General features: G+C 37.5%; 2 protein-coding genes across 42 annotated transcripts in view; one reads left to right on the plus strand and one right to left on the minus strand.

The window, feature by feature from the left end:
• Window positions 1-9,040, plus strand: part of fmt (phosphatase 6 regulatory subunit 1-like protein fmt) — a 253,522-nt gene extending 244,482 nt beyond the window's left edge. For 15 of the 35 annotated variants that reach the window (XM_067081658.1, XM_067081630.1, XM_067081689.1 and 12 more), the window contains one exon: window positions 2,722-9,040. Coding sequence is in view for 6 of the 35 variants with exons in the window: in XM_067081858.1 (XP_066937959.1) it covers window positions 2,722-2,728 (7 nt within the window). In the remaining 29 variants the exon portion in view is untranslated. The remainder of the gene's footprint in view (window positions 1-2,721) is intronic. The other 20 variants (XM_067081718.1, XM_067081622.1, XM_067081700.1 and 17 more) reach the window with 2 other exon arrangements.
• A 4,554-nt stretch (window positions 9,041-13,594) lies between these two features.
• The window catches only part of LOC136825467 (putative inorganic phosphate cotransporter), a 51,854-nt gene continuing 38,435 nt past the window's right edge, over window positions 13,595-27,013 (minus strand). For 4 of the 7 annotated variants that reach the window (XM_067081968.1, XM_067081997.1, XM_067081986.1 and 1 more), the window contains exons 3-11: window positions 25,444-25,649; window positions 25,045-25,278; window positions 24,815-24,902; window positions 23,376-23,599; window positions 22,813-22,962; window positions 21,355-21,487; window positions 20,387-20,628; window positions 19,778-19,910; window positions 15,714-16,918 (exon numbers count right to left, since the gene is read on the minus strand). In XM_067081968.1, the coding sequence (XP_066938069.1) occupies window positions 16,896-16,918; window positions 19,778-19,910; window positions 20,387-20,628; window positions 21,355-21,487; window positions 22,813-22,962; window positions 23,376-23,599; window positions 24,815-24,902; window positions 25,045-25,278; window positions 25,444-25,649 (1,433 nt within the window). In that variant the 3' untranslated portion in view covers window positions 15,714-16,895. Of the gene's footprint in view, window positions 16,919-19,777; window positions 19,911-20,386; window positions 20,629-21,354; window positions 21,488-22,812; window positions 22,963-23,375; window positions 23,600-24,814; window positions 24,903-25,044; window positions 25,279-25,443; window positions 25,650-27,013 lie in introns of all 7 variants that reach the window. The other 3 variants (XM_067082014.1, XM_067081972.1, XM_067081976.1) reach the window with 3 other exon arrangements.

Here is a 27,013-nt window from a genome sequence, read left to right on the forward strand (position 1 = left end):
CTCGCTCACATTATATTTAAATGGCTTGTTTAAACTGACGTCCAGTGGCTGTAGTATAGATGTCAAACCACCAGGAATAACTGCAACATCAGTATTAGTTTGTGATAACCGGGTTTTAGTATTCACTGTTACATGGCTATGAAACATATCCCAAACCAATCAATTACGTTCGTTTTGTATGCCACCTGGACGTCTGATCCAAATATTTTTAATCCATAATTTCACACCACTCTTGTCCATCCACCCTTTCCTATAAAAATGAACAAAAACACCAGAAGGAAACATTAGTTTAGGTTTTGTTTTGTGTTTAAAAATAGCCATAGGTTTCAATTTCGTACCATCAGCCATGCAGGATAATACTGTAAACCTCGCCTTCTCGTGTCCTGTACTCTTGACGTGCACTGTTACTTCTGTCAGATCTACTGCTTTGTTACCCAGCATGTCAGAGTTTAATGGAGTTTCATCCATATTTCCAATACAACAATGGAAACTGATGTCTTTTCCTTGGCTGAATGATGAACTGGTGAAAACTTGTTACTTTGTGATCCAGATCTCTCAGGAGTTTTTGGGCGATTTTTGTTTTTTCTCTTATTACCAGATTTTTCATGTTGATAAATTGATTATACCAGCCCCCTGTCACTTTGAAATCTTGGCTTTTTCTCTGTTTGACTTAGCCCATTTTAGGGCATATGATCTTATTTTATTTCTGGTTACAATGTAGTCATCTTGTCTCTGCTGGATTACCCATTCTGCCACATCATTTTCCAACTTTGACCGACGAGTGCTTCCTCTTCTCATTGCACATTTTTGTTTGGCATTTTTCTTAAATTATCCTCATTCTTTCTCCACTCTCGCACCATCTTCTTGGCCACATCGAATGTTCTAGCAGCACCACAGTTGTTCGAATTCTTGGCTACTTCTATAACCTTCAATTTAAAACTAGCCTCATATTTTCTTTTCACTGATGGCTCCATGGTTGATATGGGCACATGGTACTACTGGCTTACAATTTGGATTTACAATAATTTTGTCTCCTCATGCGGATGGAAAAGTAGGCCTCAGCTGTGAGTGGTCCAGAGATTAAAAGGGTGAACCACTTCTTGGGGTTGGAAGCTTTAGGCATAACTTAAAAATATGGAATGGATCTTCTACTGCAACTACAAAATATTTTTACATTCTGCTAAATAGTTATGTATAAAAATTTTTTATACGTATTTATATACAGAAAAACATTTTGCAGATATCAACCACTAGATATAAAGCAAATTATTGAGTACAGTAATTGCCATCAGCAGTCAGATAATCACTATCTGGCAATGTTCAAACTTAGTGCTTTACACCACGATCTCTTGTACACACTTGTTATGACATATGTCTGTAAATAGAACAGAAGTAGGGGGCTGTCATTGGCTAACAGTCTCCATGGGAACCAGCTGGCCAATCAGGTTTTGGCTGTATTCTGTCAGCAGAAGAATGTTTTGCTCACAAGAAGCTGATACGGTGACGTAAGTGCGTGTGTTTTGAGTGCATTACACACGTAGTTTTTAATAGTATGTGTATTTTACTGATTACATGCAGAATAGAATGAATTCCTTCTCATTACGATACGGACATATGTTAAAATAAAAAAAAAAAGTAAGATTTAGAAGAGATAGAGAGAGAGAGAGTTGTTATTAAATTAAGGTAGCCTTGTGCCAGCATGGGATCTTAGAGAGAGCACCAATTCATCATACAAACAGCTTACCCCTGCAGTTACTTAGATGTAAATACGGTGTGAAGTTTCTTGTCTAGACGAAAATGTTAAATATTTATAAATGGGCTATACATAGAACAGTAAATCTTTGTAAAGAATAGAAAAATGTTATCGTTCATAGGTTGTGGAGAAGAAACAGACTGAAGACAAATCCTAAGCAGGGCAGAATAGGAAGGAGATTAAAATACCTGGAAATGAAAAACAACCTCTATAATCTTATAATTATAGCCTCAGGGTTTGTCTCAAAGACATTCAAAGAGCACACACATGTCAAGTTGTTTTGTAAAATTGGTAACAGGGCAGATGTTTAAACGCCAAGCCAGAGGTCTCTTCATGGTGAGCTACAATGCACATTTTTTTAAAACATTATAAACACACACACAGTGTCAGTATATATGGTAATACCTGTTAGTTTATAGAGATTCAAATTAGCATTATCTTTTCCTGAGAGAGAGAGAGAGAGAGATTTAGGACTCTAAGGCTTGGGATGTACAATTATTTTAACTTGGGATTTTTTGTTAATCTTGGGATTTTGTGAGGTCAATTCTTGGGAACTAGTAAGAAAAATAATTTGAGTAGCAGCGCACACCCAAATGGCTCAGGTCAGCCATTAGAACACCAAAACACCGATGTTATGAATTGATGCTCATTTAGCAGTCTTATACTACAGATATGAGATAAATTCGTGAAAATTTGCCATACTTTTTACCTCGTCTTATCTAAAGGCCGTCTTATACACGGAAATGTACGGTATACATGTATTATATATTAGGTCTTTATATTACCGTGGACTTAATTTACCCAATGCCTGTAATAAAACTAGACCATGGTGCTTTAATGTAAACTAATTCACAATCCCAGTGAACCCTACTGTTTTTATAATGTACAGGGTATTTATGTATTTTTCTGATAATTTTTTTATTCTTATTTTGAAATTTTTTTATTCTTAATTTGAAAATTTTTTACAGTGTCTGATGGGAGAGCTGGCTGCATCAGTATGAGATAATTGCCTTGAAGTTACACAGTTTTGTTTCAAGATATTTGATCAAGATGTAATTCCGAAAGGTAGCTGTTGGATTTAATGGACGTGTTGTACAAATGCCTCATCAGTGTCTGCCTGTCCTTTCTCCCTTGCCTGTGATGTTTATGATGGTCATCTACCCAAAAATTTAATAAAAAGAAATACATATATATAAATATTTACATAAATTACATCCTTGACCATATCCAAAGGTAGGTCTGGTACTTGTTGGGACTCATTTTTAATCCCTAGGCCTTGGCTCCTCCTCCATTAGCTTTTTACCTATTGTGTGTTAGATCAGATATAAAATGTTATACCTCTAATATTGTTTCCAGTTGTACAATGGTGATAATCTTAACAGAAGAAAAGAGATATGAGGTACTCTCACATAGGAGAAGTGCCCGTCAGCAGTAGGTATGCCATGTCCCCTAGCAAAGACCACCATGTGTATTAAACTTCTTGCCATTTGGGTACATTTTATATATGGCATCCCGTTTGGTTGATTAACCAGTTTTTTCTTTTTTGTAACGTTACGTTGGTTGTGGGAATTAGGAAAATCATGTATTCTTTACCCCACAGTAACTTGATGTCATGTTCAAACATTTCTATAACTTTTAAGTCAGTTGAACCTTCAACATGTCGAGATTAAATTAGGCACAAAATTTGAAAATTGGTCATAGAGTATAGTGCTTCATTGATTGCACATTTTGCTGTAGATGTTATTAGCACTAAGTCATTTCTTCAAAGGCATTGGTTAAGTGAGACATTTTAGCTCTTTGAAAGATATATATGCATTAAAGTTACAGGGAGAGGGAACAACTTGTATTGCTACACTTAAAACTACATTCATATTTTGGTTGTGTTTAGATTTTTGTTATATATAAAGGAAAATTTGCTGTGATGTCTGATACCTTGAACTTGTGTATGTACTGGGTTACATGCAAATTTTGTAGTCATTTTATATAAGTATTTGAGATACTCTTGGTGAAAAGTTGAAAAATTTTCACTTGTAGTATTGTTAAGATTTTCTTAAGTTTTCTTTAGCTGTTGCTCAGAAAAGTTCAGCTTTATTGCATATGAAGTTCCTACCTTTTTGATTGGGTACAGTTGTGCTGCTCCATTTGTCTTAAACATTTGAACTTGTTTTGGACCTCTGTTCTTTAGAGATTAGGTTTATTATTTTACGGCAAGTTCTTATTGAGAAAATCTTAATTCATTCCAGGAATTTACAAGTACTGTATATCAACACAAGGAGCCATTCACAAGTGTGAATATAACTATTGTTGTTCATTTTTATGGATCATTAAAGAAATTTTTCAGGCTTTTTTGCAGTATTTGTTCTTTGAGCTCCTAACAGATGACATGAATTAATTAAACGTAAGCTTCTTGTATACCATTTTCTTCTTATCTGTTAACTTGAACTTGAACTACAATCGTACAATGAAACAGAGTTCAATGAATGCCATTCTTACAATTTTACATTCATATTTACCCATTAATTTGTAAGTTCAGATCCTTCTCTGTCAGTAAGAGTGGGAGTGGAAAATATAGTGTTATGGCCTCATATTGAAAACTCCAAACCAACTGTTATTAGCTTTGTAACACATGTTAGTTTATCATAGTTTACTCTTGTTACATTAGTTATTGATAAATTTTTAACAAAATGAATGGATTTGGAGATGGATTTACTGCAAGTTATGCTTCACTAGTTTTTTTTATTCTTAACAGTATAGTACCATACCTTGTCAAACTGCATGCCCACTTTTCATGGAATGACAAATTTGACAATTTATTTTACATGTGTTAGTGGTTTTGTTAGCCAGTTTCACTAATTGCTATAAAGGAATTAATACCATATTTTATATCTCATTCCAGTTTAATAGACAGTTTTTATGAATCTTGAAAATCTTATTTTAAATCATATTATTGATAAATATATATTCTAATAATTTTTGTACTTATGACAGTTTTTGTGTTCACATAACATATAATGTAGACATAGTTATATAACTATTAAATAATGATTTTGTAGTTCAAGAAATAGTGGTAACATTATACTCAATAAGCATTGTGTTAGGTGCAAATCTAGGCAGAGCTATACTTATGATTTTTTAATGATTCTGGGATTCACAGCTTAACTGTGTTTGGTACTTGGCAAAAGTGAAATACGATTTAAACAATGGACTTTTCTTTTGCTTATCCTGGCTCATTTTATTCCATGTAATTTGTTCAGATCAATGTGTCTTCAATATCTTTGTTTTCATTGTGATAGTATTTCAGAAGTTCATGTAAGTCTTAACTTGTTTTTAACATTCTTGTTTGATAAAAACATCCCTTTGTAATACTAAGAAAGAAGTATACTGTAGTATGATTTGAGGGGTGTGGGTTATGGGTCTTTCTGTTGGCATTTTGTATAATATGCAAGTGTTCCCATTTCCTGAAAAACTTTTTGCAAGCCATTCAGGTATGTAAAACATTTTATATTTTGAATGGGAGGAACCACTGCTAATGGCCAACAAACTGTTGAAGCACGAGAATGGCTTTTTTAAGAATATACATTAAAATGTTTCCATTTGTTAATAGTTCAAGTTTTTATATCCATGGGGGAATTTTTTTCCTTTTTGGTCTTTGTCATTGTGCTCTTAACTTTCCACCAGCTTGTAGAAAAGACTCCCTCTGTATTAAAAGAAATGATGATGTCTTGAAATATGTGTCACTTATGAGTTAAGAAGGTTAACTCGGTGGTTTGATTCAACTATTTAAAAATAATAATAGTAATAGTAGTAGATTTGGAATCCCAGTATATAATATAACCTTTTAGAAAGAATGTGCCTGGACAAATTATGCCAGAATACTTGTCAACCTATTTTGGATGATTTGTCAATTTGTTTTACATCTTTGCTCATGGAAGGAAACTATCACATTGATTTTATGAAGTTTTGATGGATATCCATTAATAGCTGTCACCATCATTTTATTTACTGCTACTAACCAACAAAATATATACTTGTTAAATATAGTACCATGCAATAAATAAGCATTATTTTTTTCCCGACATTTTTAAGTTTGGTGTTGAATGGGGGAAGCATTTTATTTTAAATAGCTAAGAAGCATTATCTATTGAGACAGGGTTGTAGCTGTTGGCATTTAATATTTACTGATGGGAGATAATATACACAGAGTTAACTGAGTGATCTTAATTTTGGTTTTGCTTGTTGGTCATTGGCAGTCCTTGGAAGTGGTAGATGGCTATTGATGGTGATTTGAAAGTGTCAGTTTTCATGAAACTGTTTAATCAGCTGTTGCAGGTGTGAAACCGGATCAAAATAAACTTCAGACGTCCATCTTCGTGATACTATTCCTATGGTAATTTTTATATTACGTCAAGAGAGAGTGTACATTATGTGAGCGATGATGCCTTGTTTAAAAAGATCCACATTGTAAGTCATTTACATGTGTATAGAAAGTGTGTATACCTATGTACTTTTGTATTGGATGATCATTGTATTCACCAAAGAAGTACTCAGACCTTTCACTCTATTATTTACATACTGATTTCAGAGCAGCACACAGGTAGGAATTTTCCATGTTATATTACTAAGAAGTTGAGAACTTGCAAAAATTGCAGAATGCTTGGAGAAAGCCTCCTTAATATGAAAATGACTGCTATTTACTGGTATCATGTAAATTGATCATGATTTTTGTTTTTTATAAATTTTATGATAAGCCTATCTGGCACTAAAAAATATTCATTTGATGAAATAAAGGGTTGATCTCTCTGTGGTCAGGTATATGTTGATTTTATTTATTTGAACAAGAGACAAGTTTATACTGTTATAGAGTTTTTTTTTTTACCTGCCATGCAGTTATATGATGCAAAACATATGGCAGTGGATGGTAGTTATGTATTAAGGAGAAATAAAGCTTGTAGTTTTTATTCAAGGTCTAAGCAGTGTAAAGAGGCAGTCATTTTAGTAGGTCTCTACTACTGTAATCAGTTTCTGTATGCTGGGAATGCTTAGACTGGAATAAGAGTTCTCATTCCATCTTTGGACATGTTTTTATTAGACATGAAATGTCCTTTTTTTTTTTCCCCTTTCCCTTTTGTGTCATTGCCTCCCTGACCATCAAAAAACCATTTGAATTGTTTACTGTGTATAATATTTTATCTGGTGCTTCTTTTAAAAGGGATACTATGACTTGTAATTCATATTGCATTGTTACTCATCACTACATTGGGTGATAATGCAACTTCCTCTTACCCTTTTCTGTGGTTGTTACTGCATTTATGTTGATCTTTCAATACTCAAATATTCCCATTTATGAAATGTAGATATTGGATCATTTTTATTACTAATTCAGTGTTATTGTAACAAATTTTTATTATGGAAAATATCATGATGGTGAGATTCATTCATTCCTGCTTTTTATGTGCACAAGAGGTGTCTGCAGTGGGAGTTGGGGAATTTTGGCTTTATTTCATGCATTTATCATTTTGGTTCTCATTCTATGAGCATGAAGGAAATATCTCAATACAAATTCCCAAATATTTTGCCTTAAAAAAGGGATTGGTATTAGAGGGTTAAGCAAGGACTAGATCTTTCATATAAAATGGATAATAATGGAGGGTCTATTTGTAAGTATTTTATTGGAACAGTTATTAAGTTTCATACTTGTGGGTTGAAATTGTTATTTGAACTCTGTTGAATCTTGAGCACTGACAGCTATGAACTATGCTGTTACTCTTTATTTTTGCCAGAAGGATGTTTTCAGCACGGATAAGAGTAGGTCATTGGTTTCCCATATTTGTTGGTTAAATGAAAATGATTTACAGTAATTTTTTTTTTTTGTCTAATTTTTTATCAGTGGATTATCATAGAAAGAATATTAAAGAATGGATACATCTTGGGCTCCCTGCAGGCACCTTTTTTTCTGTTGGAGTGTGTAAATCATTCTCCAGTGATGATATTACTGTTGTGCTCTGATGAAATATTTCATTGCTGCCTGTGATGCCATACCAAAAGACAAAAACTGTAACATATCTAATTCCATACTCAACATGAGTGCAATGTAGTCCATATTCTATGCATCTAATCTTAACTGTTAGTATTGGAATGTAATGAAAATGGTTGGCCTCGAGTCATTCCCAGTCAAAATTGGGCTCTTTGAAACCCAAAAACCCTGATGCCTCTGTTAAATTTTGCAGCTCCAGTCTGAAGGTTAGCACCTACTTGAAACAGAGCATTCGTACAATTTTATAAATTTTGGTGCTATTGTTCACTTTATTCTTATGGGTTTGTGTTTTGCAGTGTGGAATAGTTTCTCTGAAACATGGGGGTATATATTTGTTTTTGCTTATTTGCAAAAAATGTATCAAACTATTGTACTTACATATTTTGAAACCCATCCAGTATGTTTAGTGGAATAAAGAATTGTAACAAGAACAGGTCAGATTGTCTTTGAAAAGATTCAAAGAAATCACATCTGACAACCTTTTTTTTTTTCATTTTTTAGCTTTTATATCACTTGGATTATGATATACACTTATGAAAATGGCATTATTCAAGTAATTACCATTTTAACTGGAATTACCTTTGATAAAAATTAGGATGCATTGCCATAACTTCCCTAAGCACAAAAAACATTCAAAGTGGGGACATGTGATTGAAGTTTCAGTTCCTGGACACGCTCCTCTCATCAACTAATAGTCTTATTTAGTAATGATTTATCAACAATTTTGTGTTACAGTGTTTCAAGTTACACTGCCATTGCAAACTAATTTGTCTTGTATACTTTTCAGTGGAAAACAAGTTTTATAGTTCCAGTTTTAAATTACTTTGGTGCCAGTGATGTGTATTTAGGTTAAATCTCAAGTATTAATGAGAATGGCATTCCACTGGTATTGGCAAGGAAGCCTTCCTCATCTCCAGCAAACATCTGCTGTTGACAAGGATGTTTAGTATTTAAGGTTATAAACAAAGAAGGATATAGAGGTAGATTGAGGTACTGTAGTTTGCATTAGTTTTCATCATATCACTCCCAAAGGAGGGGAGGTGAAGGGAGAGCTAACCTCCTTTCCTCCTATCACACAAGAATCAGATGGATGTCATAATTGGTAACGTTTTTATTACATAAACATATTATCAAGATGGAGCTTCTGAGTGAGTGCAGAGAGAGGATGGCCACCAGGCTATTCCTTCATCCCACTTGTATGAATTAGTAGAAAACCTTAACAATGATGTAAATAAAGAGTACCTTTAAATATATTTTATTTGGTTTTCCTTCCACCTTGCAGTTGTGGTTTGTTAAACATCATCTTGTATGTTTCTTTGGCTTTTAGTTACTTATAAGCATTAGTTATTCCTACACTAATACAAACTCTTGGTCTTTGCATATGGATAACTTTCGGTGAAGCTAGAAAGTCCAGCCACTCAACTTTTGCAAGATGGCTATGGTAAGTTACCTACGGTAGGGGCGGAAGTACCGCCCACCTAACCAGTATGCATTCAATCTCATCAGTTTACTTTTGGCCGCACTGTCGACAAGATGTACTTTTCTTCTCTGTCCTGCTGTTCGGCACTTTTCCTCTTGTATATTTTACATTTTCTCATTTGAAATATTGTTTTGGATATATTGAAACATTTGTGTATTTTGATATTTTAAAGACATGTCAGTATGTTCTGTTTTTGGTATTTTAAAGACATGTTAATATGTTCTGTTTCTATGTCTTCAATGATATATTTACTTACTCTTACCGTGTAGTGGGATTATGGCTTACTCATACTGCGTAGTCAGATTAAGTTTGGAGTTTTTCTCCCTTTATATCGTCGTTATTTTATTTTTTGTTATTTTATTTTTTGAGAGACGTTTTGATTCAAACTACACAATTTCTGGGAACGTGGTAATGTTTTAGTCTTTCGGTTGTTGTGTAGATCAAGATGGTCGAGACTTCAAGGGTTCGTGTTGCAGCCTAGGGTTTCGTGCGAGGATTCTTCTTACCAAGTTTTCCTCCTCTCCCTCAACACGAATGTTAATGGCACAAGTCCTATTGTTGTATTGGTCCTGTCTACGTGCTCAGGACCAGTCAGAATTTACCATCTTATCTCTTTCCCTTCCCTTAGATACAGATGTTTCTTTACCATTCTCTCGGGACACGAAGTTTATTCCCTTCCTGAGTGGTGGAGAGAGGGCATATTATTTGTTTCTTTTCAGGCCCTACATTTCAGATCTAGTCTGTCTCTGAACTTCCCTGTCTTCTTGCACGTCTGTTGTCAGCCCTGCTGCTCACCTTGAAGTCAGATGGCAGCGTTCCACTCAGACCCTGGAGCCCCTCTATGTTCTCTTTGCTCTCCCAGTGTTGCCACTTCACGTATTGTGGTACCTCGTCCACTCAGTTCTGTGGTAGAAGTTGGGAACCTAACCAGTTCTGTCGGCAGTGTGTTCCTTTCAGAGCCTGGGAGCCCCTTCTACATGGTGACTTGAGGGATCCTTCTATTCCTGTGATGTCACAGATGGGATTGTGACGTCATGGCTAGCTCTTATAACATCATTAACCGATTCCTGCAGCGTAGTTTCAATCAATCAACTCTGCCTTTCAAGAGAAGTACGACTCGTCTTGCGCTATTGCAGACGTTGAGTTTTTGGGAATTCGCTGTGTCTTCGTACGTAAAGTGTACCGGTGTATGGCCCTCCAGTTGCAGTATAAGTTGAAAAAGAAAATCCTTTCGCCTTCGCCTTCTTCAATCGGTGCTCTCCCTCGGCAACGGACTCCGATTTCTTCGTGTGGTGGTCTCTCTCTGGGACCCTGCTACACAGACTACCAGGTGCATGGTTTCCTCATATTTGGCAAGTTGAAGAGGTAACCTGTCACCTACACTTGCATCTGGATTGTCCCCTAATCTAGTATCTCTGCCCGTGTTTCCATGGACACTTGGGTAGAAGAAGCAACTGACATTCGTCCTGCACGTGACTCTGTGGCTCCCTCCGAGTTCTTTGGTTTCTTTGGAAATCTGAGACATGGAGGATGCTTGTCTGAGTGTTCGGCTCGAGCAGGACGCTCTGTTTTCTTTGGAACTCCAAGCTAATGTTTCTCACCAGGTGTTCAAAATAGAAGCAGCAGTGGAGATTCTAGCCGACGTTCCCGTCGAAATTGAAGCACTCTGTTGGACGTGAGAGATTCTGGACGTTTGGGGATGTGTTTCCAGCATACGCTTTGTCGCCTTGGCCCTCAAACATTCCTGACTTGGTTCCCGTAGTTCCAGATATCCACGGACATGACTAGGTTCGACGTTCATCTTCCCGTGTTCAAGGACGTCCAGCCAAGAAATGATGGGCTTTCAGTTGATGTTAGTGAGGGATTTTGCACAGCCATGGACATATCTCCACCCTAGGGCTGTTGTCAACTCGATGTTCTAACGTCTGTGACATTCTTCACCGTCTTTCCACGCTCTTCCAAAAGACCCTCTGATCTTTCTCAGCCGTGCCCTGTTGCACATACATGCAGTTGGTTCATACCAGTCGATCATCTCATACATTTGGACGTGACAGCATGGACGTATGTCCATATATCAGTATTTAGCCATTGCACGAGGGTGATGTTGGAGTTGTCTCAAGATAGCATGTCTGGGAACAGACCATCCTCGAGTGAAAGGTTGAGAAGAGAATTGGAGGCCCATTCCATTTTGAAGAGCCATTTCCCTTCCGTTCATTTCCTCGTTCCTTCTGTCAGGCGCAGAGCGTTGTTTTAACTTCAATGGACATCTAGAGTGGAGCCGCATCACGTCCACGGCCGTTCCAGTCACATCCACACCCGTCGGTCATAACCGGCCACCGTTCGAGGGCTGAGACGCATCCTTTTGCCCTCGTACATGGTCGTGACTCTATCAAGTCCGTCCACGGACATGACTCATCAAGAGTGGGGGATGTTTGGAGTCTTTCATGTCAGAAGAGATCTTGTTTCCAATCAAGACACCTCTCTCTCTCCCGTTTCCTTATGGGGTTTACCTTCACCATTGGAAGTGGAGGATTTGAAGAATAAGTTTTTCTTTCCTATTAAGAAGTCATTATTGATCTCATTCGTGAGTTCAGTAATATTCATATATAATAATGAAGTTTAAATCCCCACCTGTAATCACTTCTACTGCTGTTGAAGCTCTTCTCACCTCAAGAAAGGATTCAAGACACCTCTGGATTTTCTTGGCTAACGACATGGGGAAATATCTCGTGTTCCTCAAGAACTTGATGGGATTAGTAGCCCAGCCTACATGACATCTCTCGCATTGAAGAACTTGTCTGTTCATAGGATTTTGAATGCTGGTTCTTGACTTCGTCAGACGGCTTTCATTTCCTTCTTCCAGAGGGACTTTGCCCACAGGTCCCTCGGACACTTTTTCCCTAGACCTGGTGATGGCTGCTCAACAGATTTTGTATCTCATCCAATCCAGGCAGGACAGTTTGTATCCTGCCTACGATGACAGTGTGGAAGAGGGAATGATTGAGATGCCTGGTCTCTTTTCTTTCCCTGTTTTCCTTTCTTCTCTACCTGCGGACGGTTTTGAAGAATGACACATCATATGCTGGAAATGGCTTGATGCAGGTGAATTGCAGTCAAGCTGTTTCAGCATTTATATGTTCCAAACAACTAACAAATATGCTTCTCAATAGCCTTTACCTCTCTCTCCAGCTAGGGGAGTGAGGAGTGGAAATCCCATTGCGTGTGGCTGACATGGTTTGTTGCTTCCACAGATGTAATTCTCTTTGACTTCAATATATGCAATGAATAAAGGTGGGGTGTCCTATCATCACGGGACAACTCCTCTATTGAGTAGCTTACTGTTGTCATCATAGGGGATCTCCTCATAGGACGTCTCCTCGGTTGCCGATGCACATTCGTTTGACAAAGCTATGATATCTCTGTCAACAGGGTGTCCTATTATCATATAACAACAAAGGCATAAAAAACTTATAAGACGTTCAGTGAAAACAATTTACATTATTATTTCTGAACAACTACATAAAATTTCTACGTTAAATGGTCACATGTATATTCATCTGCCCCCTATTTTTATTTGTGAATCAATAAGTATCTTTTGGTCCCTTACTATTTTTAATATACCATTGCTTATACATACATCATTTTTACTGTATTTACATATGTCAGAAACTATTTTTAGCATGACGTATACACATTGCAAATTGCATGTGGCACCTCAACATAGTGGGTTTTGTTACTCAATAGCTCCTGAGTCCAATAAAATCAATGAAAATATTTAGTACTTAATGGAGAAATCTAGTAAGTAGACAAGGTTATTGGGCAGTGGACCTAACATGCCAAGCAGATGACCTCTCACTAGAGGTATTGGACACTGAACTAACATACGCACACACACACACAACCAAGGCTGCAAGGGTGGACAGTGAACAATAAAAAAAAAAATGCATTCACATTCACCAGTGCTTTCCTGACTGCCTGTGAAGGTGGATGATGACCAAATACAAGCACACATGCAACCAATGCTTTTCTGTTTGTGTAGCACATTAGGAAACTGCATATTTTGTGGGGGCCAGCTCCTCCTTTCTCTCACTCATTTTTTTTTTTTTTTTGGCCATTATTTAATGCTGTCAAGTAATGTACTGTACAGTATTTAATACAAAACATACAGTAATGTTACACATTTTTCAGTAACAATATGTGTGCTTGTACAGAGTATACTAACATATGCATCACAACTTACAAAGTTTGTTTCCTTGCCTTTTATGCAATATCTCTCTCTCAATTTTTTTTATAAATAAATAGGGGTTATGTTTAAAGAGAAACAATGTTTATGTTTTTTATACTGTATACAGTATTTTACTTATCTTGTTAGCATAAATAGCTACAGGTACATACAAGTATTTCAGGAGCAATTAATTCTGCAGATACATCCCTGATTTTAAATAAATCAATATTCGTGCGTACATACAAAAGGACCTGGGAGACTGATTGATCAAAAATAAATGAATCATGAAATTTAGGCAACACAAACAAGCAGCATTTCCAGTGGGCACCAGGAATCAGAAATAAACAAGATTCAGCATTTCCAGAAGTGAGAAGGGGAGTTAGTGGTTGGGCAGCAAAAGGTGGATCTAGAATCAGGAAATAAACAAGATGAAACCTACAGTACAAGGATCACAACCAGATGGAAACTAAGTGTTTCTTCTTCTCAACAAAAATGCACACTGAAGTAATGGTTAGAAAGGCCAGACAGCAAGATGGGAGAATTGGATCTAGAATGGAGGTAAAGTAAAAGGGTAAAATCACATGAGTGCTGCTAGGACTACCATACTATTTATATCTTGGGCTGATGGCATGTGCTTTATCTCTCCTTTCTGTAATCAACCTGCAGTGAACCAAGAGGTATAAAAAACCAATAATCCTTATAATTCCCCTTGTGGGGACACACTGATAAGTGTTTCTTCTTCTCAACAATCCTAACACCAGGTTGCTGTTTTGGACGAAATGCATTTTCCACATACAGGCGTACCATCCATTTGTAACAGTTAACTGGGGGCTCGGTTAACAGCGATTTGGTTTATGTAAAAAGGGTTGCTTTCTAGAAGCGGAAAAAGCCAAGTGGAAAATCTGCAATTTTAGAGGGAATCGCGGAGAGAAAAAGTATCGTTCTGCTTATCGGCGCCGATAATTCCGGAGGGTATTGGCGCTGAAAATAAAATGATCATAATAAGTGAAGCAAGCGCCGATAACCGAAATTGTGAATGGTAATTCCCAGGATCCTTTTCGGACACGCTAATGAACCCCCACGCAAAATCGCCGAAAAAGTGCCGAATGTGTCTTAGGCACATATAATTTTTTGTTATCATCACACCCTTTTTATGTCTAAAACAGAACCCGTTTTTCCCGATAACAATCTAAATGAAATTTTAAATTTATGAGGACTACCTGGGTATATTTATATCTTGTGGCCTCCCTTAAAAATCTATTAAGGTCAACTGTTCCTTTGTCTCTCCTTTCTGTTTCCACAAAACCTAAGTCCCTCAATTTTCTTCTAGGTCTTCCTCTCCCTGTCCCATAACTTCGATCATTCGCAGTGTCTCCAGCAACAAGTAGCTCATTATCGCCTTCCCTCACCAAACTATCTCAATCTTGACTCTTACAAATTCTCTGACACTTCAGTGACCTTAGACTGATTGGTATGTTGATTAGGAATTCCCTGGTTTCACAACTGCGTGAGTCACTTATGCTAGAGAACATCAGGAATCAAAGAAAAGTGGCTGGGGAGGATGTGATGATAACTGCATGGACTGAAAGAAATGACAAAAGAACTAGAGATCCAGTGCATATTCAAAGAGTTCTTGCATCCCTTGGGTGCCAGAACACAGATAATTCTAATGATGGTGATGATGTTGCCCTACTCAAATTAACAAAATTTAATTCTAGATTGACCATCAAGAAAATCTGTCATTATGTGAATTTCATGTTGGGCTTTCTTGATAGAGCACGGTGTAAAATCCATACCAGTCAGTAGGCTGATCATATTACTGTTGCAGCAGGTTTAAAGCAGTTTAACCATTCACATATTAAATTACATACATTGAAATGATAAACATGAAACTTGGCTTTTTGTGGCAGAACAAATAAAATTGACATATTAATGCTGAAAGCCTTTCAACAGACTCAGAACTTGGTTATCTGACACAATACTAGAAGTGAAAGATATTCAATCAACACTGCAGTCTCATGAGACAATGTTAACTCTTACTACTTGACAGCATTCTCAAAAGCAAATTTGAGATGAGGGTGATTTTGAGGAGTATAACATTTCATCTGCCAAGCACTGGGATTCTTTCCCTACTATATTTACCTTATCTCCTCTCGAAGCATTTTTCACACTTTACTTCCTTCAAGGCCAGCGGCTACTCTCTTTTTTTTTCCATCCTTGCTTCTGCCAGATTTGACATACATTAATGAATTAGATTCATCATTCTGTTGCCCATTACATGAAAAATATTCCTGCTTGAATAGTGGATGTCATTTAGGTAAACTGATTTAAGGACCTGATCGTGGTCATGGCTAGAGAGAGAGAGAGAGACAGAGAATTCCTCATGAATATCTTAGGAATAGTTTCACCCTGGTGGAATGGGAAACTGCTCTCTCTCTCATCCCACACGGGAATAATGCTGTCAGTGCACCTCATGCAGTGCCCTGTGAGTATTAGTAGAGGGTATTTGCAGCATTGCTGAGGCTCCTAACTGCACTCACCTTTTTCCATTACATTTCACCTACGAGTACATTCCCACTTCCTTTCTTCCATCTTGCTGTCCATCCTGTCTAACTACACATAATACTATTTAGTGGAACAGTTGGGGGGCTTCCAGATTCACCTCCTGATGCTTGTACTTCATCTCATTTATTTTCTGGATATCTCTACACTGCTGTCCAACCACTACAGCTCCCTCTTTTCAATGCATAGTTTAAGTGCCTCAGTGCTTGCCTTGGTAGCCTAAATTTCATGCCTCATGCATCCATTTACCCTCTCCCAGTGCAAACAATAACCAGGTACCTAGTCACTGCTTAGGTTCAGAGACACACTGGATTATAGTGAATTAACCCATAATATCACCCATCAGTGGTAGAGACAGAAGAATGTTCACTAAAGTAGGAATACAGTATTTCTAATATTCAGTCAATGCAGATGCTAGAACTCATTTTTATTACATGAATAGTGCCATGTTTTCACATGGCCTTCAGTTGGAAATGAGAATGAGAATTTAGTTATCTTTAGGAACCTGAAGAATACCTTTTCTTCACAGCTGATTAAATACCTTCATCTCTGACCACTTTACAAATGAACAGCACTAATGAGACCCTCTCAGTCCGAGACAAATGTGCCAGTCATGTTCCAAAGTTATGTGACATAACGCTCAGTATTTGGGCACGTTTAGTAAGACTGAATTTCTTATAGACAAATACTGTAAATGATTATGAATTGGATTTTTGCAAGAGTTTATTTTACATGAACTCTGGCAGACTTTAGTTGAAGATGATGACTAAAGGATGCCACCAATACATTAACATTATACTGACCTGGATTCGATATCCAACAGGCCTTGAAGATATTGCAGTTAATATCTCTTCTTAGATTCATCTGCAAACAAATAAAAAGGGAAACTAATTATAACAAACACAAATATCAGATGTATTGGTTATAACTACCACCAAATAACATGAATTTATGTTATTGCCAAACTAATACATCTGCTATTCTGAAAAGAAAATGTCAGGACGATGTTTGATTTACTGACTGACATTTTAATTTGATTTGCTTAATTGACTGAATAACTTTTGCCAAGTGGCATTCAAAGCATATGTTCTCAGATCTTGGGCTATGCCACTGCCTTCCAAAGTTATCCGATTTGAGCTCCGTTGCTTGAGGGTAAGCCCAAACATGCTGTCTTTATTTCCTTCCATGAACTTTTAATGAAGTCTACTGTAAGCCATCATCCCTTTGGCATTGCTTTGAAAGGTTCTATCAATATTTGTCCTTCAAGGCTGCATTTTTGCCTGACATGACTGCTTTTAACGAATGAAAATGGAAAATGAAAACCAAAGAAATTACGGGGGAATTTCCTGCATAAGGATGAAGATGGAATCAACTGTTCAATGTAGAAAAAATTAAATAAAAAACCTTGCCACAATTGTGCTTCTGCTTCCTGTGGCCAGGGATTAGGACAAAATTAATAACCCCAGACAGTAAGGGTGTTAGGAGGGGTGGAAAGAAGAAAGTATGAAGCCACAACATAAAGTTACTGCATATAAGCTATTTATTATTCATGATCAAAAAAATTAATCTTAACAAATTTGTAATTTGTTCTCTTCAGCCAACTAGCTTCGCAGCTTCACTCTCTCAGCTGAAAGAAAGCTAGAGGTTCCTAAGATTTATGCTGTACAGCCCACACATACACACAAAAGTCATGGATAGACTCACTTTTGGTGGGAAGAAAGGAAAGTCTTGAACCAGCTGGAGGTTCAGCACATCTGGTCTCATTTCCTGGTTAGGCCAAAGCACAGGAAGGAGACATATGCCCCTGACTTGTCAGATAAATAGTTTATCAAATGGTCAGACTACTGGGCTAATACACAATGTGGAGGGACACTGTATAAGTGGAAGTTAAAGAGATATATATCTGTCAAGACAACACACCTATGTTAGCCACCAATTTGTTTGTCATCATTCCTCTTCCACCTTGTTAGAGAGAGGAAGGGCTAGCTTCTGTAAGGAAATATTCGTTTATGAATAAACTTTCTCATACAGAATGACCACTCACTTGCCTGTACCTAACCAGTCCAGCTCATGATGGATCAATCTTCCTACTGCTGCACGTAGAGAAGAAAAGGAAAAAGGGAAAGGAAAAAGACCAGTCATCTCATTCACTCTCACTTTCATACCATCATCTTAGGAAAGATACAAAATGTCATGCTATGGGCACTGAATGCGCTATACAGTTTGTTGAGCAGCCACCACCGGACCCAAGGAAAAAGTGTCCAGAGACCTGTGGGCAACGTCCTGTAGATAGAAGGATGTGAAGGTGGTTTGACGAAGCCAAGTACCAGCCTTCAAAATCCTATGAACAGATAAGTTCTTTTTAAAAGCTAATGAAGGGCCTAAACCTCAAAAATAATGTGCTTTTACATGCACTGTGTTAGAATCCGAGGTTGTAGAAGAGCTATAAGCACGTCTAATAACCTCACGGAGCCAGAAGATGGTACTCTTGGACACTTCTTTCTTGCTTACAAAAAGTCTTCGACATCTCGGCCTGAAGAGACGAGTCCTTTTTGGGTAACCACACAGTGCCCTGACAAGACACAAGAGCAATTCACCTGGGTCATTACGAACAAAATCTCCCAAGGATGAGATGGAAAAGGATTCCAACCTGTCATCATGAGCTGAAGGATTTTAAGTCTTAGCCACGAATTCCAGGACAAATTCGAGGAGCTCTGGTTTAACCCCTTAGTGTTTAACATCAGAGAAGAAACGTGCCTGGGCTCATCCACTCCTCTTCAATGAAGCTACAGCCAGTAAGAGGAGCTGTTTTAAGGTCAAGTCTCTGTCAGATGACTGTCGTAACGGGATTCATGGACTCGAGTGAGCCTGCTTGAGTACAGAATCAGGTCTAACTAGGAGTTTAAGTTCTCTAGGAGAACAAGACTGCTCAAGTTTTTGAGTGGCACTGAGGATTTCCCATGAGAAGACAGATCTGCATCTTTTGGGCACAGAGCCAGCCCTATAGCCTTTGATGGCAGGCACAGAAAGATGTTTCTCCCTCTGGAGAAAAAATTGGAAATCTGCTATTTGCTGAACAGAAGTTGCTTCGACGAAACCAATCACAGTAGATGGCCCGTCTTCCTTGGTACATGACTGAGGAAGATCTGTGAGAAAAACCTCTCACTCATAGGAGATACTGGATAGTCTCCAGCTGTGAAAAGACAGAGACCCTACCAACTGGTGATATCTCTCGACATGAGGCTGGCAGAGGAGGTTGTGCCATGGAGGGATCTCTCTGGGAACTGTGAATAGATCTGTCATTGGCCTTCCCCAAAGGAGGAAGAGCCTGTCTGCTATCTCCTGATGTAAGGACCATTCTGTCCCCAAGACCTGACCAGGATGACTCGGTCTGACAGCCACCACATTCCTCTTGCCTAGGATATACCTGGCTGAGAGGTCTACTGATTGGTCTATCGCCCACTGGTGTAGAAGCACCGTCAGGGAGTGAAGTTGGTGAGAGACCAGACTGTTAAGGCAATGTAAAGTCACAATCATCTCAAAATTTGAACCCTTGACACTGAACAACTACAAAGGGCAGCCATCACTACAAATAAGAAACAGTAATAAAAAATATCTATAAAATATTCAAAAATCATATTAAGAAGAATATTAGTGATTGGTACTGGTGATAAACATCAAGGTTTGGTAATTACATAAACACAGTAAAATAAATGGCCCCACCTTTCGAGTCATGTTCTTGTGGAAAATTCCATGGCTGTGTGTCCGTTGATATGAAAATTAAATAGAACGTGTTGGTGATCAGGTAGATAGCAGCTGCAATCAGGAAGACAGTTCTCCATGCACTCAACGTTTGCTGGTGAGAATAATATGGCATAAAATGATTATCAAGTATGATGACACTTGAAACACATGCCAGTAGCAGTAGTAGTAGTAGTAGTAGTAGCATTAGTGAGAGAGAGAGAGAGTGCGTGTGTGTGTGCCCAAGAGAAAATGGGGGATGGAAAGCATGCCAAACATGTAAAAAAAAAAATACTGACAAAATGCAATCTGAATACACCATGGCTTTTTAGAATAATGCATCAATTAATAGGTAACAAAGGAGGAGGAGGAGGAGGCAACATGGAAACCCACACTATAACCACCAGCCTGTGTAGACAGTCAGAGACAAAGTAATAATAATAATAATAATAATAATAATAATAACCATCATCATCAAGTTGGTGAGCAACTGAGGATATTAATGAAAAAATTTTATTTGGTGAGCAACTGAATGTTATTAATACTAAAATAATTAAATGAATACAATCTCTTTGAACATTCAGTACTTACATTATTATTAATAATGAGCCCAACTATGGAAGGAGCAATGAATCCTGGGATATTGGATACAGTATTAGTAAATCCCATGAGAATCCCAGCAAAATTGGGAGCCAAGTCTTGATGGGAGCACATATAGCCACAATATACAGCTCCATTCAACCCAACAGCCAAGCACAGCACCACCATTGCCAAAACTTCGTTACAGTTCACAAAGCACATGGCTACAAGGCTCACCATAGGTCCATAGATACCTTAAAAAAAAGTTTAGTAAGTATACATACATACATGGTTTATACTGTCATAATCCTAAAAGTCTTGACAACTTGCTCTCCCTCTGCCATTGTAGAAACTTAGAAGGAACTAAATGAATGTTTACTTCATGTACCTACAGTATAAAATAGGCGGAAAGCTTTACATTGCTTCATATCTAAAGCTATTTATTTTTAAGATAATTTTCACACACATACTTGGCAAGAAGGATGGCTCTGAAGATGATTTATTTCAGCGTTTTGATGAGGTTTAGCAAAATGTGTGATTTATTTTTTTCTCTACATGGCAGGGGAGCTAACCTTATCCTCAACCCTCCCCGTAAGAGGGTAGTGCCATCAGTACACCTAACGCGGTGCACTGTAAGCATTACTTAAGGTTCTTTGTAGCGGCCCTCCGGCCCCTAGCTGCAACCCTTTTCCTTCCTTTTACTGTGCCTCAGTTCATATTCTCTTTCTTCCACCTTACTTTCCACCCTCTCCTAACAATTGATTCATAGTGCAACTGCGAGGTTTTCCTCCTGTTACACCTTCCAAACCTTTTTGCTATCAATTTCTGTTTCAGCACTGAATGACCTCATAGGTTCCAGCACTTGGACTTTGGCCTAACGTCTATATTCTATTCTATTCTATCCTCAACCCCAAAACATTATCTATTATTGGCCGTCATAAGAGGTGGAACATACAAAAACTTAGAACAGAAATACTTACCAATGACCATGGAAGTTCTTCTGACAGTTATAGTGCTGATCTTACCAGATGCGTAGAGGCGATCTATCAGCTGACTGTATAGCAAGCTGACCACCCACATCACAAAATATGGCAGGGCTGACAGTAGGCCATTCTGTAGAAATGGACATACACTACTAAAATAACAGTTCCACACTAAATGGGAATTTAGACTGTTGCTACTTTTTAATTTTGGGGGGGACTTTGACCCAGAATAACTTCTACAATTTTGAAGATAGAGTTTGAAACTGATAACTCTAGGATCATCGTGGAGGAACGTCACTAAAGCATCCCCCTTCTGCACAAAAGAACCTTAAACTTCTCCAAAATTTACACTCCGGCCAAGTCAAGACCACTGAATGGATTAGTTTAATATTATCAATATATCTCATATACACATACATGGGCCATGAAATTTTGTTTGCCAAGTGGTGCTGTTGTTATGAATACTTTAAAGGAAAAAAAAACTGCAATACTGCCAGATGTTTCCAAACCTTGGTGGATTTTTTCTATGATCAAAAACCAATAAAACATTGTGTATGCCATGCCTTTACTGGATAGAGGAAACTATATTCGCAATCTCATTCTTCAATTCCTCAGTTACTAAGATGCTCCAGTAAAGGTTATGGTTGTTGCTAACAATATTTTCTCACTGGGCTTGGGATATGTTCATATCGAGTGTTTGAAAAAGAATTTGAGATTTTGTGGCAATACGGCCCAATTACTCCATCCTGTGTATATCACTTAGGATCCAAAAACAAAGCAAGCACAGTTTACAACAGAGGTCCCACAAACAACAAAGAAATTGTCTTGAACAACAAAAATAAATTTCCATAAGTTAAATGAATTAACAATGGTACTAATCATCTCATATCAGATAACACTTTTTTTACTATCCAAACGGAGCCTCAGGATTTTCAAACATATGAGAGATTCAGGACATGGTGTTAACTGAAGCGAGGCCACAACATTCTCTGAGCACGTCCTCACAAAATGAAGGTTCTAGAATCTGCCATCAGCAATCAAAGCAAGTCCGCCCTCATGGCAGCCCTCACCCATAACGGCTCAGGTGCATTCTAAAGAGGTAGAATTCTGAATTCATCACAGGCCCAGTCAGCCAATTACCGTTCATCTCTGAAAATTGTTATTCCAAACATGACTAGCAAATAAATATCTTTTATCAGCCGTTTTCTTCAACATTCACCAAAAGCTAGAGCAATAACCTGAGATATATGTTTTATCTGGTTAAATTTCTTTACTAAGTGTTAAGACTATAATATCTATCTATACATGTGTGTGTGTGTCCAAAGGAAAAAGATAACCTAATCTTCCGTACAAGTACTCTGGTTCACTACTATGAATGCAAAATTTATTTAAGTGCGTGTACTTCAATTATTTCAGTTATTAAATTCATCAATGAACACGACACAGACAACTTACTCTTTTCATATCAAAGTGTTGGATATTTTTCAGGTATGTAGGTAACTCAGTCAACAGTGTGAAGAACCCCCAATTTTGTCCGAAATGTACAACCATGATGGCCCAGAAAGGCATCGACGTAAAGATAGCTTTCAGTGGAACTGGAAGTGCCTATAAAAGAGGAATTATAACAAAAATATATGACCAAATGTACCAAGAAGAGTAAAAAAATAAATGAAGTAGGGTAACTGATAAGCGGCTATCCCAAAATAAGTGAATAAAAAGAACTGCGAAGTAAAGACCGGGAAAGAATAAAATGAGGAGATTAGGAAGTCAAATATGAATAATTACAAAATAAATATACAGACGAACACATGAAAAAATCACTAAAAGTACTTGTAAGTAAAAATGTGAAAATCTGATTCAAGTATAGAGTGAAAAACCATAGGTAAAATCAGGACTGGAGATCTTTACGTAACTGACTGAAGGAAATACAAGAAAAATTACAGTTAAAATCAATAAACTGCAGGACCAAGGTTAGAATGCTTCATGACAAAATTAGTGGGAAATATGTCCTTACTCACTTTTCCCTCTTTAGTACCACAGGTTTCCATAATATAGTTCTTTTCCTGGGTCGAAATCCTGGGATGCGCTCGCGGACTGTCAAAAACCATCAAGAACCAAGCGACGCCCCACACGAGCCCTAAGCTCCCGAAGACGTAGAAGACAGAGGGCCAACCCCCCAAGAAATCGGTGTCACAGAGCCAGCCACTAATGGGCATAGTGACCACTGTTCCAAACTGACAGCCTGTAATAAAAAGATTTTCTATTTTGCTTTGAAGCTTAGATGTTTTATGATACAATTTGTCTGTATGATTATACTCTTTTGATGTGTGCTAACTTTATTCATAATGAGTAGCCTGGTCTATCTTCCTAGGTTAGAATATTGTTAGGTGATATCAATTTCTCGGGATCTTCTAGCTGGGTAACAAAACTGTTTAAACCTTAACTTCATTTCCTCCATTAGGACTGGCAGTCAGTCTCAAAATACAGGTTGTGGGGAGGGGTTGTCATAAATTTCTTGGGATGAAATCACTAACTAAATCTGTAGAAAATTTGGTTTGGCGTTGGAAATGGATAACACTTAGTCTTGTTACTCTGAAGAAACTAATCTAAATCAGTTTGAGCACATGATGAAACTGGTTAACTTCTCGTGGTTAATATAAGCAAAATAAGTTCAAACTTTGATTGAATTAGATAATGGAAAACTTTTCTTCAATCCTCTTTAGTAAATGCAATGCGTAAACAATATTTAAAATACCCTGTAAGGAGATTCTTCCATTCGAAATTTCATTAAAAGGAACAAACAAGCTCTTTAGCCTACTTCCTGTGTGTGGGATGAAGTTTTAATTCCAAAGAAAAGAAATCATAATTAGTTCATAATAATGCTTTTCTCCCCAGCAACTAGAAATGGTCAGAGACTGAAGAACCTGAGATTGTATCTTCATTTTGTAGATACACTTCATGTGGTCTGTGTAAAGATTTAATTTCTATACCAAGACCAGCTGTAATTTTATAGAAACGACTGAACCGAATGTGACATACATTAATAATTATAGTTATCAACTCCTTTTATTATTACATAAAAACACGGTGTTCAGTAAATAACTGGGAAGCAATAACATCGATTAGGCATTAAAAATTAAGTAATTAAGTTAAAATGGATAATGATACATTGAAGGAAAACTATTTTACAAATACAAAAATGAAGTTTGAATTATGGCTTTAAAGGTAAGCACATTTTATGTAACTTAATATGAGAAAATGATCTTAACAATATGAATTAGAAGTTCAAGAGTTACATTTTCTATTTTCATACAACTTGTCCAATGAGCTTAAGTCTTATAATGCATTAGGAAGCTATAGGAACAAAATTTCTTAACAATAGGTATCATAATAATAACCTCGAAGTTATCAAAAGATTAAGAAGAAACAGAATAAAGCAAAGAGGCTGCGCCATTACCAGCGTATACGAAAGCCGTGAACCTTGCTCTCTCTGTCACTGGAATCCATCTGGCTAACAAGTGATGTGCGGCAGGAAAGGTGACACCCTGGAAGGTACATAAATGGAAAGTACAGTATCTCAAGCTCTGTCTGTCTGCTTCTTATGTATGCGAATCTGTAGTATTTTCCCATGATAGAAAACATGCCATTTGTATTATCAGTACTGATGAAATACTTTAACCACCTAACCTCTGCTGCTCCTTCTAGAACTCGGACGGCGATGAATAAGCCCGAAGACCATTTGGCGCAAAGAGGGGACAATACTGTTAAAATGGCGGTGATAACGATGCCCAAACCATACACCAACTTGCCCCCAATGTGCTCAGAGGCCCAACCACCGAGTACGTTCGTGAAAATATAACCGTAGAAAAAACTGCCCAAAATCATTCCCTGGGTCGCTTCATTCCATTCAAATTCACCTTCCTGGAAATGAGTGGACTTTTACACCTGAATGCTGAAATCTAGAGCGAAAAATAAGACACTGGTAATGATTTTCTAACGTAAAGAGGCCTTGAAGTCCAGCTTAATGATAGTATCTTAAATGAAACCTAATGTATACCATATAATGACTGAATTGCAATTACTCACTAAATTCTCATCATCACTAGGATCGTAGCCATCAGGAGGCTGACACACTTCACTTAAGTCACTACTGTTAGTATAGTTCTTGGGCTGCGACTTTACCATGGCCACAATTGCTACAGAGAGATTGACCCGCATTGCATACACACAAGAGATTCCCAGGAAACTCATGAATACCAGGGTATGGCGGGCACCCCAGCATGATCTCGCTCCTGCAAAATAAAGGAAACAAGGTAAATGCTTGCAAGACTTCCTTTATATTGATATAAACGGCTTTCAAGCTTACTCGCTTCCTTAATATAAAGAATATAATTTTCTTAAAATATACTCCATGTAGGAAAAAAAAAAAAAACATCCGTACTCAACTAAACAAATATATATACACATACATTTAATGTGTATATATATATGTGTGTGTGTGCGTTTACCATCCAGAGTGTATATTTTAAGAAAATGTTCTTTTTCACAATAAGGAATGAAGTGAGTAAACATAAAAGCTGTCTGTACATTTGTGTAAGGGTTGGTTGAAGAAAACACAAGAAAGGGGTTTCATCTACCTTCTTCCTTTAGCTGACAGTTGCTAAGGCATAAACCGCATAGTACTGCATGCAGCTCATTAGTAGTGCATCAACTGTTTCATTACAAATATGTACTAAGCGTGATAAACACACCCTCTTCCTTGCCAACACCCACACTGCCCTTCCCCATATTACCCTCCATACATCATTGACGATTACTTCCATAAGCACTCTGAAGCAGCTCATGGGTAGTGCAGAGTCACCTGCAAAGGGCTTTATGTCAGGGGTCCTACCGTGTAGGGCGTTGGTTCCAGGGAATGGGGAGAACTGAACTCTGGATTTCAAGAGAACGATCACCGACCAAGAGAACGATCACCGACCGATTTCGTATCCTTAAACTTCTCCTTCGTGAATGTTAATTGCTTGGTTGCCATTAGGCACAGCGAGTTCATTCCGTGGGCATCACAGGAATACCTGAATCGATTCCTTTTTTCAGTAACAGGGAACAGACGATTTCTCGTTCCCACCACTCTCGCAGTTAGCGTTAGGCCAGTTGCAGTTTCCAAGGGCAGGTCTTGTGAGAACCAAGACGTTGCAGAAGCAAAGGGGTGTTTCAAAAATCCACCTGTTGGGGGGGTGAATGAAGCACGAAGTTCTGACTCATATCTGGAGTTCGCAATTCTTTGTCTCCATTTGGCAGAAATCTGTCAGTCATACAAGTGCAGGGGCGTAGTCAAGGGTGACAACTATGATGGCTCGTGAGGAGCAACAAATATTTTCAAACCACAAATGAAGTAATGGCGAGTAGCCACAGACGTATAAAACCTCAATAAAAAATACTACTTCTGACTCAGTTAATGGTAGCCCCCCCCCCAAAAAAAAAATTAATACATTACATGAAAGAAATTCATTAAATGAAATTAAATAAATGAATTAATAAATGAATAAACAAGCAAACATGCATACATAGATACATTACATATATGTGTATGTATGTATGTATGTATGTATGTATATGTATATATATATATATATATATATATATATATATATATATA

This window comes from Macrobrachium rosenbergii, chromosome 3 (genome assembly GCF_040412425.1).
Source record: "Macrobrachium rosenbergii isolate ZJJX-2024 chromosome 3, ASM4041242v1, whole genome shotgun sequence".
Taxonomy (NCBI): Eukaryota; Metazoa; Arthropoda; class Malacostraca; order Decapoda; family Palaemonidae; genus Macrobrachium; species Macrobrachium rosenbergii.